This window comes from Oryx dammah, unplaced genomic scaffold (assembly GCF_014754425.2).
Source record: "Oryx dammah isolate SB20612 unplaced genomic scaffold, SCBI_Odam_1.1 HiC_scaffold_22, whole genome shotgun sequence".
NCBI classification, from domain to species: Eukaryota; Metazoa; Chordata; class Mammalia; order Artiodactyla; family Bovidae; genus Oryx; species Oryx dammah.
Window position 1 is genome coordinate 57,577,824 of NW_024070206.1, and position 12,962 is coordinate 57,590,785.

Consider the following 12,962-nt stretch of genomic DNA (forward strand, 5'->3'; position numbering starts at 1 on the left):
AGAACACGGTCCCCTCCCCCAGAGAGGACAGGATCCCTCAGAGAGGACAGGGTCCCCCCCAGAGGACAGGGTCCCCCTCAGAGAGGACAGGGCCCCCCAGAGAACAGGGCCCCCCAGAGAGGACAGGCCCGCTCACCTGCAGGTTGCTGTTGGCTCTCTGGGCCCCGCACCTGTGCACTCGCAGATCACACTTTGAAAAACAATCAAAGAAATTGCAGTCTTCATCCCTTGTGCAGTTCTGCTCGAGAATTTCCCTCATTTTAGGTTCGAAAAAAGCCATGTCCACATCGATAGCCACCACCTGCGAGAGAAACAGCACATGGCTATGAGGAGGAACGGGGGCACGGGATTCTGGCCGCGGGGAGGAGGGCCGGGCTGTGCTGGGGATGCACGGCCGCTGACACAGGCCGGGCTGCAGGCTTTAACTGCAGAAGGACCGCTGTGGTCACAAAGTCGGGAACGTGGGACCAGGATCGCTCTGCAGCTTTGAAAGTTTTCTCAGATCTTAACGTTGAATCTCTGAAAGTTCTTACAAATGAATTGACTTCCCCCTCCACTGCTTTACCACTGTGGCTTCTGACATTCAAGGCTCAGGAATATAAAAGCTATAAGACACAGGTCATTTATTCCCATGAATATAAGCAACAAACAAAAACTACATTCAAGGGGCAGGTCAAGGGTATGATGGGGAGAATGAGGTGGGCAATGCGGACCTCGTCTATTTATGGCCTGTTATTGAGTTGACTGGTTTCCAACTGACAAGGGCAAGAGGCAGGGCCAAAGTGGTCGAATTAGGATCAATACCTATGGACCCAGATGCAACAGCATCAAAAACTAAGTCCCACTATCAGCATGAAAATGTGATGACCCCCTGGAATTTCAGATTTATCTTCCTGGCTTCAACCCAAAAGGCTTCAAAACCAGAAAAAAAAATATCTAAATTATGCAGATTTTCCTCCACCACCTGAATTAGGAAAAAAACAAAAAGATGAGCTCAAACCTGAGAAAACCTGGACTCTGCCCAAATCAGGTAATGTATAGCTTCAAGGCATTGAAGAGCTATTAGAAGACTGGATGAGTTTGATGGAGTCTGTGGCATTTCACAAGCCTTCACAGGTCAGCCTCAACATACCAGCTTTTTCCCTTTGGTAGCATCTCAAAAAAGGGTTCATTTTCTCCTCAAATCTATACGAAGTCAGCAGGCACATTCCCAGCTTGTTGCTTCTGTTCTTCCTTCCAGATTGATGCCAGAAGACAGTAAAGTTTCATGGGGATTATTCAGTAAAACAGAGGAGGGAAAATAATTTATTTCAAGATATGTGGAGAATCAGGGAAAAAATGAACAGGGAACTTTTCCCTGTTTGAGAGCTTTGCCTAATTACTAATTCAGGCACTGCAAACAGAAATTATCATTTTAATTGATTTTCTCTATCTATTTAGCCAAAAGAATAGTTCATTTCATTATTTATCCTGGTTAATACATTAAAAATATGTCAGTGGTGGTTTAGTCACTAAGTTGTGTCCGACTCTTTGTGACGTCGTGGGCTACATCCCTCTAGGCTCCTCTGTCCATGGAATTCTCCAGGCAAGAATACTAAAGTGGGATATCACTTCCTTCTCCAGGGGATCTGCCTGACCCAGGGATTGAACCCAGGTCTCCTGCACTGCAGCCAAATTCTTTACCAATAATGAGTCTACTGTCTTTCATAATTTATTTTTGGAGCTGCAAGACCCTTCTCTTCTTTTGATAATCCCTGGTCATCTCCCCAGCTTCCTCCGGGACCCTGGTGGAATTTCCACTCTCTGATACTTCTCTCTTCCAGCTCTGATTCTGTCTCATCTCCCAACAAGAGCAGGATTTATTTTCTAATTTTTAGTGTAGTTGTAGAATGGATTACAGCTATTGGAAGCATAACTATGCACCTACAATAAGAACAGTAACAAAATGAGCAGAAAAAACCTGTGCGAGGCTTCTTAGGTCACATCAGGATGAATCTTAAAGTTCTTCCTGCACAAAATTACCTAACTTGTCATCATCAGACTCCATCCTAGCATCAGACTGGAAAGGACTGGTGATAATTATTTCCTTCTCTACTTAAGACTGTGCCTCTAGAGTAGGAAATCTGTTTGAAAAGCGTGCTTTCTGGCAGCAGTTTGAGAGCAAGAAGTAAAGAGGGGTTCCTAGTTCATTTGCAACCACTGGACAAATTATCAAGACCGGAAAGAGAGGACCTGAAAAAAGTGAATGACTGCGGGTCATCAGTTCTTACAGGTTACCTGGGAGACACACCCTCCATCCACCTGGGCAACACTGCAACATGGGCCAAAGCGGGGCCCATCTGCTGGTCCCCTAGCTCTCTAGTTCTCACACGGAGCACATCAGTAATCGCTTGGAGGGCTTGGCTTCCAAACTCAGATGGCTACATCCCACCCCCGAAGTCCGAGCCTTCCTGCTGCTTCCGCACCTTGGTTAATTCTTTGCACACCTGCACTGCCTGGAGTGGGGGCATCCCTGGTAGCTCAGCGATAAAGAATCCGCCTGCCAATGCAGGAGACTTGGGTTCGATTTCTGGCTTGGGAAGATGCCCTGGAGAAGAGCATGGCAACCCACTCCAGTATTTTTGCCTGGGAAATCCCATGGACAGAGGAGCCTGGAGGGCTACAGTTCATGGGGTTGCAAAAGAGTCTGACACGACTTAGTGACTAAACTGCACAGCCTGGAGTGGGACATAAAATTCACCTGCCACTTGCAGAGCAGCACGGAGGCTGACATGTCCACCGGGGGGGACGAATCCTCTCTTGCGTAATGCAGCAAACATTCAGCTGTCCCTCTAGAAGTTTACCCAGGGAAAGGGGAACAGACTAGAACCTCTCCAGAAGAAAGAACTAGAGACTGTGGCCTGTGGTGACGGAGTGTGGGCAGCTGGAAATCGGTGTCTCTGCCCCCTGGACCTTTGTACCGAAGCCCCCAAAGGCCGGCCTTCCCTCATCTCCTCAAAGTGCAGTTCTCAGTCGTGTCCGATTCTTTTGCGACCCCATGGACTGTAGCCCTCCAGGCTCCTCTGTCCATGGGATTTCCCAGGCGAGAACACCGGACTGGGTTGCCATTTCCTTGTCCCGGGGATTTTCCCGACCCAGGGATCGAACCTGGGTCTCCCGCATTGTACGCGGATTCTTCACCGCCTGAAGCCGCATTAGTCCCAGGAAGGAAGGGGCTAAGCTGCTTGGGAGAAACCAGGGCGGCAGTGGAGGAAGACGCACTAAGCCTCTGCTGTGGCCGCTTGCCTTACCATTCCCTTCCCGGGTGCCAGGCGCCTTCCTCCTTCAAATGCGCTCATTCCCACCCGCAACGGTCCGGCAGGTCGGAGCTGTCCAGGCCAGAAGGTGGCATCACGCCGCAGGGTTTCCCGGGGGCTTCAGATCCCTCTGGTCTAGGACCCCCAGGACAGATGTCTGCCCTCCGCGGACCCCACAGCCGCCCCCCGTCCTCCCCTCACCGTGAAGTCGCTCCGGATGGCGAAGTTCTCGGGCTTGACGTCGCAGAGGTGCAGGCGGTGGGTGAAGTCGTGGTCGAAGTGGCGGACCATGTCCAGGAAGCTGAGCGCCACGCCGCTGACCGCGCGCGCCTGGCCGCGGCGCCCGCCGTCCGGGCCGAGCGGGAAGAGGGCGCGGTGGCCGGGGCTGCCGGCCGCCAGGTGCTCCACGGCGTAGAAGTGGCCGCAGGAGCCCAGCACGGGCGGGGCGTGCGGGCTGCGGCCGCGGAGCAGGCTGAGCAGCACGAACTCCTCCTGCTGCAGCAGCGCCCACAGGCTGGCCAGCTGGCCCCGCCGCCGGGGCCCCCGCCGCGCCAGCCCCAGCCGGCCCAGGCTGCCCTCGGCCGGCTCCAGGCCCAGCGCGCTCCGGGCCTCCCCGGCCGCCAGCACCAGCAGCTCAGCCTCCGGCAAGTCCTGGCCGCCGGCCTCGGGCTGCCCGTCCAGGAGGCCGAGCGGCGGGAAGCTGGAGAAGGCCTCCTCCTTGGACTTGAGGACCACGGGCCGGCCGCGCCAGTCGGCTTGCAGCACCTTCTTGCCGCGCTCGTAGTACAGGCAGCGCCGGTACCGCAGCTGCCCCGCCTCGCACAGGTCCTCGCACAGGTCTCCGCCCAGTGCGCCGCCCCGGTAGTCCTGGCACTGGAAGGAAGGGACACGGGTCACCCCGCGGAGGCTGGGCCTCGCGCCAGGATGCTCCTGACAGTCCCAGAGAGACCCCTCGGGCATGCGGACCACAGGGCTACTCGGGGCAGAGAGGAATTATGCAGTGAAAGGTTGGTGATAGAATCTCCATCAGGCCCAGGAGCAGGTCTTAGGAAGCAGGTGCCCACCCCCGCCCCCCACTGACCCGCCGCTGCCCCGTCCTTCCTGCTGAGCTGGGTGATGCCGGCAAAGCCCGTTGGCCTCTCGGCTCGGTGTCCTGGACTGTCAGTGGAAGGACAGAGCCAGGCCAGTGGTTCCCCGTTCTTGGGCTCACATAGGGGTCACCTGGAGAGCTTTTAATAGCCCCCTGCCAAGAACAGCACAGCCAGCCCTGGAGAGGGCCCCAGGAACGACCCTTCAGGTGGGACCGCTCAACAGCACCTGCTGCAGGAAGCAGGACTTAGAACAGGCCCGGAGGCTGGCAGCGTCCACAGGCCTGCCGGGGAGGCCGCGGCGCCTTCAGAAGCTGAGCCCGCAGGGTGAGTTCTGCAAGCAGAGGGTGTTGGATTCCTGGTGGTGGTGAGGAAGGCATTCAGGGGCCCTCAGGAGGGGAGTTTCTCCTAAGCTTTGGGGCTCGCAGGCCCTCCTGCCCCGTGGGGGGAAGTGGTGACCCCCAATCCCACCACACTGCCAACACCTCTCCTAAGCAGCTGGTCCATCCAGGCCCCGCCCTTCAGGCCTAGTAGTGGAGCAGGAGACGCTGCTGTGAGACTGATTCAAAGGGGGACGTGTGACTCTGTTCTCTTTCTTACCTTTTTCAGGAAACCTAAACCTCTGGACCCACTTTTATGAGGGACTGAGCGTACTTTCTGAGCCCATCTGTTCCCGACAATGCATCTTCCTTCCACATGGGCAAAGGCGGGTCAGACTTTCTGGTTGTTCTGTGCTGCTTGGCTCTATTAACCCAAGTGGATTATAAACAGACCTTTCAAGTCAGATAATGCATCTCCAATAATGCCTGGATATGTGAACAATCCCAAAGTCCAAAAGACCCTGAAAACAAGTTTTTCATGACTCATTCACTCTCATGGAGTGTCAAACCCAACCCAGAAGATGAGGCTATCTATAGTCTGAATGTATTTGACATGTGACTTTGCATACACTTTGCTACAGAATTATTAATTAGTTGGATCTGTTTGATTCCTGGCATATCCTCATGTTCACCAGAAGGTATAAATATATATTCTGCATATTATCTAACACCCAAAACAGTGTGAATTCCAAAACAGGCCTGGCTGCAGAGCATTGGCCAAGGGATGGTGGATCTTTATAACTACTCTCAGAGAACTGTTCATATGACCAAAATGTTTATTAAAAGCTATACTCCTGGTTCTTAAAACAAGTATCTGGATTTTAGGGACCCTTTCAGGCAGTAACTGAACAGTCCAAAAGGCCCAAGCCACGCTATCTGACCTGACCCCCAGCTTCCTTCTGAGGGTGCTCCTTTGCCCGACATTAGCTCTCCAAACACTGTATTAGGCGGTGGGGGTGTCACACTTGCCAAACTCAAAGGTGCAAGTGATGGAGTCCTGATCCTGGAGCTTGGGAACAATGCCACCCTGTTTGCCGGCTTTTTGTCTTTGGAACACCAATAGCCGTAATGCAGCTGTATTCATAAACACCCACAAAACTGTTCTAAATATGCTTAATGCAGTGTTCATCTTGCAATTTAATGTAACACAACTTTGGTCAAATGCCTTCCTTTTACTCTTCATCCTGGTCCCTCTTTCCAGGTTTGGGGTCCTGAGAGGAGCAGCTGAGGATCAGGACCCTATGAGTGGTGGACTCTCTCTGCTTGGAATCACTTCCATATTGCAGTGCCTTGCAGGAAAGCACCTGCCCATTCCAGCTCCTCTGAGCCCTTTCAGGATAATCTTAGAGGGAAGGTGGGGATGGAGCTGCCCTGGTGGCTCAGCAGTAAAGAATCTGCCTAGGATGCCAAAGATGCAGGAGACACGGGTCAATCTCTGGGTCAGGAAGACCCCCTGGAGGAGGGCATGGCAACCCACTCCAGTATTCTTGCCTGGAAAGGCCCATGGACAGAGGAGCCTTACAGGCTACAGTCCATGGGGTCACAAAGCGTCAGACACAACAAGTGACTGAGAATGCATGCAAAGTGGGGATGAAAGGTTTAAACGATGGAAAGTCTCAGGAGTAGAAAGACGTGAATGACAGAAATAATACAGGGTGTTCATGTTACTTGTTGCAGCTTCTTCCTACTTTATCTGGTGTTTACAGTTTCGTACCTCTGTAATAAGCCTGATAAGAAAAGGCAATATTTTTTTTTCTCAATTGCCTTTTAAGGCCCCCATTCCCTTTGAGTAGCTCCAAAATGGTTTAATGCAATCCCATAGTAATCTTTAGGGTGTCATCAAAGTTGTAGTGTCATCAAAGATGCTTTTCTACGAGGGACAGAGCAGAACTGTGAAAAAGAAAGAAAAGTGGGTGATAGAACCGAGTTGGGCAGGAGGTGGGTCCTGACTGTCAGAGCCCTGCAGGGGGCGGGACCTGGGGGAGGAGACACACGTGGCCTGGCCCAGCCACAGCTCGGCGAGTGGAAGCCCGGAAGGTCAGATGTGACCACTGGGGCCTTCACTCTCTGCGTCTAGAACCGCGAACAAAATTGTCACTGCCTGCAAGAGATACCTGTGGCAGGGAGTGGGCGTGGGCAAGCTGCTTTGGCCGCCCCTGGCCACCCTCCAGTTAGCAGTGCTGTGTATGAGCTGGGCCACGATCTGGTGACAAACCTGGGCTCAGGACTCCCGAATGACAGCAGGGTGAAATGCAAAAGGAAGGAGGCCAGGCTCGGCTCTGGGGAAGACCAGGTTTGCCTCCAGGCTGTACCTGGGGCTGGTGTGTGGCTCATTTCCAAGTCTGTAATGTTGGGAGGATAAGGCTGTGTCACGGGAGACCTGTGAAGGTCAACCAAGGTCACGGGTGCAGAGGCCCTGACAGTTCACGTGAAAGACTCCCTCCTGCCCTTTCTGGCCCTGGTCATTAGAAGGCAGGAGGCCAGGGATGCATCTTTCTGGGGGGCAACGCACCTGAGCCCAGTGTTGAAAGGTGAGCTGCAAGTCGGCCTACCGCACAAAGAGGGAGAGCTCCAGGAACCACCAGCACAGGGACCCAGGTGTGCAAAGTCGCTCGTGTGTTCGGAGGACCAGACAGTTGGGCAAGGTTAGAGCAAGTGCCAGTGTGTGTCCTGCCAAAAGTCCACAGCTGACAAAATGCCTCCCTCTGCAAGGGTCAACTCCGCCTTCCCCAGGAGGCCACCTCACCTGCCGCTGGGAGTCCTTCCCCGCCTCCACCCCGGGTTCCATCCAGTAAGCCCCCCACCCCCTGAGTCTCTATGCCATCCCCCAGCCCCCTCACTGGCTCCCCACAGCACTGTGTTTTCTACAAAACTGTACCGCATCCATGAAACTGCATTCAGATCGAATCTATATGAGATTCACCCCTGCACATTTAGAAGGCAATTCCACACAAGCGTTGCAAGAAATGTGGCAGGTAGTCTGCCGGTCATGATGGCATCACTGACTCAAAGGACAAGAGTTTGAGTAAACTCTGGGGGATGGTGAAGGACAGGGAGGCCTGGCATGCTGCAGTCCATGGGGTGGCAAAGAGTCTAATGCAACTGAGCAACTGAACAATGATAACAGCTACTGATTTTGGGAGGGGAACATTAATTTTGGCTGGTTTTCTGAAGATCAGCACGTTGAGGTATAAGCCTGCCTCCCAGATGCCTGGGGGATGCTTTGAATCAGGAAGGGAAGAGGCTGGGCTGGGTGCCTAGAACCCTGCCAGGTCCTCCAGCTACTAGAGGTGATGAACTGGGTTTCCACCTCATTTGTCGTAGGAGAGAGTCTACACTGAAGCCAATTGTACACGAGGTGGTTAGCACAGAGCTGCTCTGTGTCTTCCTCCTTTATGATGAAGTACTTTGGGCACACCAGTCCCTGCTCTTCAGAAACAGAATGTAAGATTCATCTCTTCTGTGGCCCGTGTGGTTACCAGTGTTCAGTGAGTCTGTAGCATCAGGATGCATGCCTGTGCCTACTAAACCCAAAGAAAGATTGCACTCAGGACTTAAAAAACAGTAAACTTACAGGTTACAAGTTTACAGGCTAACTAGAAGTGGTCATCGTGTTAGAGACAAGAGAAATTATTTTCTTAGCAGCATGCCCTACTGAGATAGCTAATTTTTTAACTCAATAGAAGTACTTTATATACTTTGACTCCATCAAAAAAAAAAAAAAATCACTTTCCTCTGAACAGATGGAGGCCCTAAGAACCAGCTTGAACAGGTACACTTCTGTACCCAAATGTGTGTGCACACACAATCTGCAGGTATCAGATTTTAAGATAAGCTAGGGAAAAAACAAGTTATTAAGTCTCATTGTAGTTAACTGGCATTTTTTAAAAAAATTAATGAAACAGTGAATTCATATTTCTTATAGTGTTAGTCACTCAGTCATGTCCAGCTCTTTGTGGCCCCATGGACTGTAGCCTGCCAGGCTCCTCTGTTCATGGAATTCTCTAGGTAAGAATACTGGAGAGGGTAGCCATTCCCTTCTCCAGGGGATATTCCTGACCCAGGGATCAAACGTGGGTGTCCTAGGTTACAGGCAGATTCTTTACTATCTGAACCGCCAGGGAAGCCCATATTTCTTATAGATTGTGTGCAACTATGAGAATGCACACTCCTAACAGCCCCGGTTCTTATAGGAACCGTTGTTTTGGTGGTGGATGGTAGAATCTCTACCCACTCCAGTGTTCTTGCCTGGAGAATCCCAGGGACGGGGGAGCCTGGTGGGCTGCCGTCTATGGGGTCACACAGAGTCGGACACGACTGAAGCGACTTAGCAGCAGCAGCAGCAGCAGTAGAATCTCTCCAGCTTGTATCACGGTTCTCAGGCAAAAACAAACCCTTTCCTCTCTAGTCTGAGAAACCGGTGACAGCGTATCAGAGGTCACGCCTCCGGGCTGGGTTTTCTTTTGTGTGTTTGCGTTTTCGTTTTTCAGCAGCATTCAGTTCCTATGTGGTTAGCAGCATTCATATCTCACGGTGGATTTCCCCAATGGAACAGTTACGCTGTGCGATTAGCCCGATCACTCTGCAGCCCCTCTTGACCCCTGGAAAGCTTAGAAGACAGACGTCACAGACATGGCCAGGGTGCTCAGGGAAGCAGGCTCAGTCCCTGCGATACAATCTTTCTCGGCGAGTGCCCTGGATGCCGCAGTCCCACTGGGCCAGGGTTTCTCTCAGAGCAAAGACAGATAAGCCAGTCCTGTTGAAAAGAAATCCCATGCAGGCAACTAAATGAAAGCACATCAAGACCTAACTAGCCGAAAGAAGCATAAAACCTTCTGAATAGCAGAGTCTGTGGGAAACTTTCTGAGATGCTTTGAAAGTGACGTGCTGTGGGAGGGTTGTTGTTGCTGCTTGGCCACTAGGTAGCACCCATCTCTTCTGCGACCCCATGGACTATAACCTCCCAGGCTCCTCTGTGCATGGGATTCTCCAGGCAAAGAATACTGGAGTGGGTTGCCATTCCCTTCTCCAGGGGATCTTCCCAACCCAGGGATCAAACCCAGCTCTCCTGCATTGACAGGCAGACCCTTTACCATGAGCCGCTGGGGAAGCTCAGGCCCAGCTGTTCCTTAGGGTTTTCAGTGCTGGAGAAGCCAATGGTGTCACCATGTCTCTACTATCAGCGTCACATACTGGCTCCACGGCACAGTCACTGTGTGATTCGGGACAAGTTAGTTCACCTCTCTGGGGCTTGATTTCACCATCTGTAAAATGGGGGAATAAAAGCACTTGGCTCCCAGGGGTTGAGATTAGACGAAATATTACGTGTGAGAGGACTGAGCACGGAGCCCAGCCCTTGTGAGCATCCGCGGCTCCCACAGCTCACATCCCCACCACCCCAGGGAGTGCTCCGCCCGAAGAACTGGAAGCCAGGCCTATCAATGGTCAGACCCAACGCTCCGGCACAGCCTCCTGACACAGTTCCCTGGAAAGCAGGGCTCTAGAAACCTCACAGAGATGTTTTGATTATGCGATGTGCTGAAAAGCCACAGTAAAGAGGGCTGCCCTCTGCCTAGAAAATTCCAAAGTTGGAGGACCCAAGATCAGCTCTGGAAGCACTCCAGTTGGCTCTTCCAAAACTCTCTCTTGAGAGTGGTGTGTGGAGGGCCCCCCCCCCCCAGAGATGGGATGCAGCTCAGGGGCACAAGCACCTCAGCTTCATCCACAGCCTCCAGCCTGCCACAGGCCAGCAGCGTCACCTGCCACAGGCCAGCAGCGTCACCTGCCACAGGCCAGCAGCGTCACCTGCCTGGCCAGAGGGCCCAGGAACTGCTCAGGGGTTCACAAGGCCCTTGGCTCCACCCCAGAAAAGGGGGCTCCCACTGGCTCAGCTGCAGCCATTCCTTTGGTGTCCTGGGACTCCGAGTGAAAGCTAATGAGAGTCTGGAGGGCCGTGAGAAAAATAACAGCCAGTTTATTATGAAGGATAAAAGGCAGGCAGGGTGAATTGAAAGGGCTGGGGGAACCGAGAGACAGAGGCTCAATTCAGTCCTGGGAGAGCACGGTGCCACAATGCCTGCCTCTGCGTGGCAGCCAGGGCCTGGCGTAGTCTATAACGTGGAGAGCAGGGTCCTGTCCAAACCCCAGCATTCTGGGCAAAAGGGAGCCCCGGTGCTCCGCTCAGCAAACCCAGGATGGAGAGGGAAGAGGGCAAGTTGGACCCTGAGAACAGCAGCCTCAAAGGGGCCCTCCCGGTGGGGGGCCCCTCAAATCAGGCCCCTGATTTGAGAGCAGCGTGGGTGAACTTTAATCAGACAGCCAAACATGTTACTTCAATTTGTTTTTTTTGGCAGCTGGAAAGATTGCCAGCCTTCAGAGGCAGAGATGAGAGCTTGCTGCTGCAAGCCATCTGTTCATGACCTCAGGAGGAGAGGATTTCCATCCAGGGTCAGAGGTGAGGCTTGAATACTTGGAGCTTTTTGTGTAGCCAAGTTTTATGGAAGTACAATAGAGTTAGGGAAAGCTTCCGCTGTAGACATCAGAAGTGGACAGAAAGAGTACCCCCCTGCTAGTTTTTAGCAAGGCATTTTATGTCTGTCAGTGAGCTTCTAATCAGATAAAAGAAACACCTCAAGGCTGAAGGAGTTTCACCAGGCCCCTCTCCCACAATGTGCATTTTTGAGATAGGATGGCACAACGTGTGTCATCCCTGGCCTTAAAACAATTGACATGAATAATGGTTTGTTGAGCCATTGATCAGCCCAAAGTTTGAGAAAATGAAATAAAAGGTTAGTGTTAGGCAGAATGCGTTTCTTCAACAGAGAAGGGAAAAAACCTCTGCCCCTTGCAGTTTATTTCTTCCTACCGCTTGGGACCCTCTGGCTTTCCTACCTGTTACCCTCTCCTTACCCATCTCTTGGGAATAAAAAAGACCCATCTGGCTGCCACAGGAGATATACTGGTTCAGCGTCCAAACAGAACTGGTTTTAATTTATGAGCTGAAATGCTGGGAAAGTTATGATTAGTGATTACTAAAGTTATAGTCGGCTATTTAATTTCCATTAGGCCTTCTCTCACTTAACCAAACATAAAGAAATGAAAAGACTGTTTGCTTTTTATTTTAACCTAAAAAGACTGTTTTGAGTGAAGTCGCTCAGTCGTGTTCGACTCTTTGAGACCCCATGGACTGTAGCCCACCAGGCTCCTCCATCCATGGAATTTCTAGGCAAGAGTACTGGAGTGGGTTGCCATTTCCTTCTGCAGGGGATCTTCCCGACTCCGGGGATCAGACCCAGGTCTCCCGAATTGCAGGCAGATGCTTTACCATCTGAGCTACCAGGGAATCCCATTGATAGGATGGAGGGAATCAGTGAGTATCTCACCTCTCACCAATGTGAAGTGATCCATTCATGAAGACACGTCAGACTCAATCAGGGAAAATGATTCGGTTCAGCCTGCCCATTTCACCTCATTTATTTAGTTTTTACAATTTCACTTTTAAAACGTCATTTACTTCAGGACTTCCCTGGTGGTCCAGTGGCTAAGATGCTGCACTCCCGATGCAGGGGACCTGGGTTTGATCCCTGGTCAGGGAACTATATCCCACAAGGCTCAACTAGGAGTTCACCTGCCAAGCAACTAAGGATCCTGCATAGCAGGCGATTATTTCCTGAAATAAAGCTGCTGCTGTTTTCTAAAAGAAAGAAAAACAATCCTGCATGCCCCAACTAAGACCTGGCACAACCATAAATAAAATAAAATTTAAAAATTATTTCAAAGCCTTTATGCTACCACGTTCTGAAATCCTACAGTCCCCAAAGGCTCACCCATATGTACACAACTGGGCTGGAAGCTTCCCATGCGTTTCTTGAAAATTTCTTAGAAAATAGATCCCCTTTCCCACCAGATACTTAGATGGTCACTGTTCTGGGAAGTGAATAATCAATCAATACAACAATAGTTGCCCGTTACCTTCACCTTTTTTGGCTTTCCTTCTAGGGATTCGTACTTTTATCCAAGCCTCCTAATGCGCTTAATCTTCCCAACCAAACAGAAAGACCAAGGAGGAGCGAACGTTTGGAATCAACCAAGAGCGCATCCCGGCCCCGGTGAGCGCTGCGGCCGGCCAGCGGGGGCGTTTCTTTCTCTCTAATTGCCAGTCTCATCTAAAGGGCGCCCCCGCCCTCACCTCTTAGTAG

At 51.7% G+C, this 12,962-nt stretch overlaps 1 protein-coding gene and 1 non-coding gene across 2 annotated transcripts in view; one reads left to right on the forward strand and one right to left on the reverse strand.

Annotated features, from left to right (window-relative positions):
* The window catches only part of DIPK1C (divergent protein kinase domain 1C), a 21,804-nt gene that overhangs the window by 3,713 nt on the left and 5,129 nt on the right, over window positions 1-12,962 (reverse strand). Inside the window, exons 5-6 of the mRNA XM_040264245.1 lie at window positions 3,498-4,169; window positions 137-301 (exon numbers count right to left, since the gene is read on the reverse strand). Coding sequence (XP_040120179.1) covers window positions 137-301; window positions 3,498-4,169 — 837 coding nt within the window. The remainder of the gene's footprint in view (window positions 1-136; window positions 302-3,497; window positions 4,170-12,962) is intronic.
* On the forward strand, window positions 12,287-12,359 carry TRNAG-CCC. Its single transcript has one exon. It is a non-coding gene; the product is annotated as a tRNA-Gly (tRNA).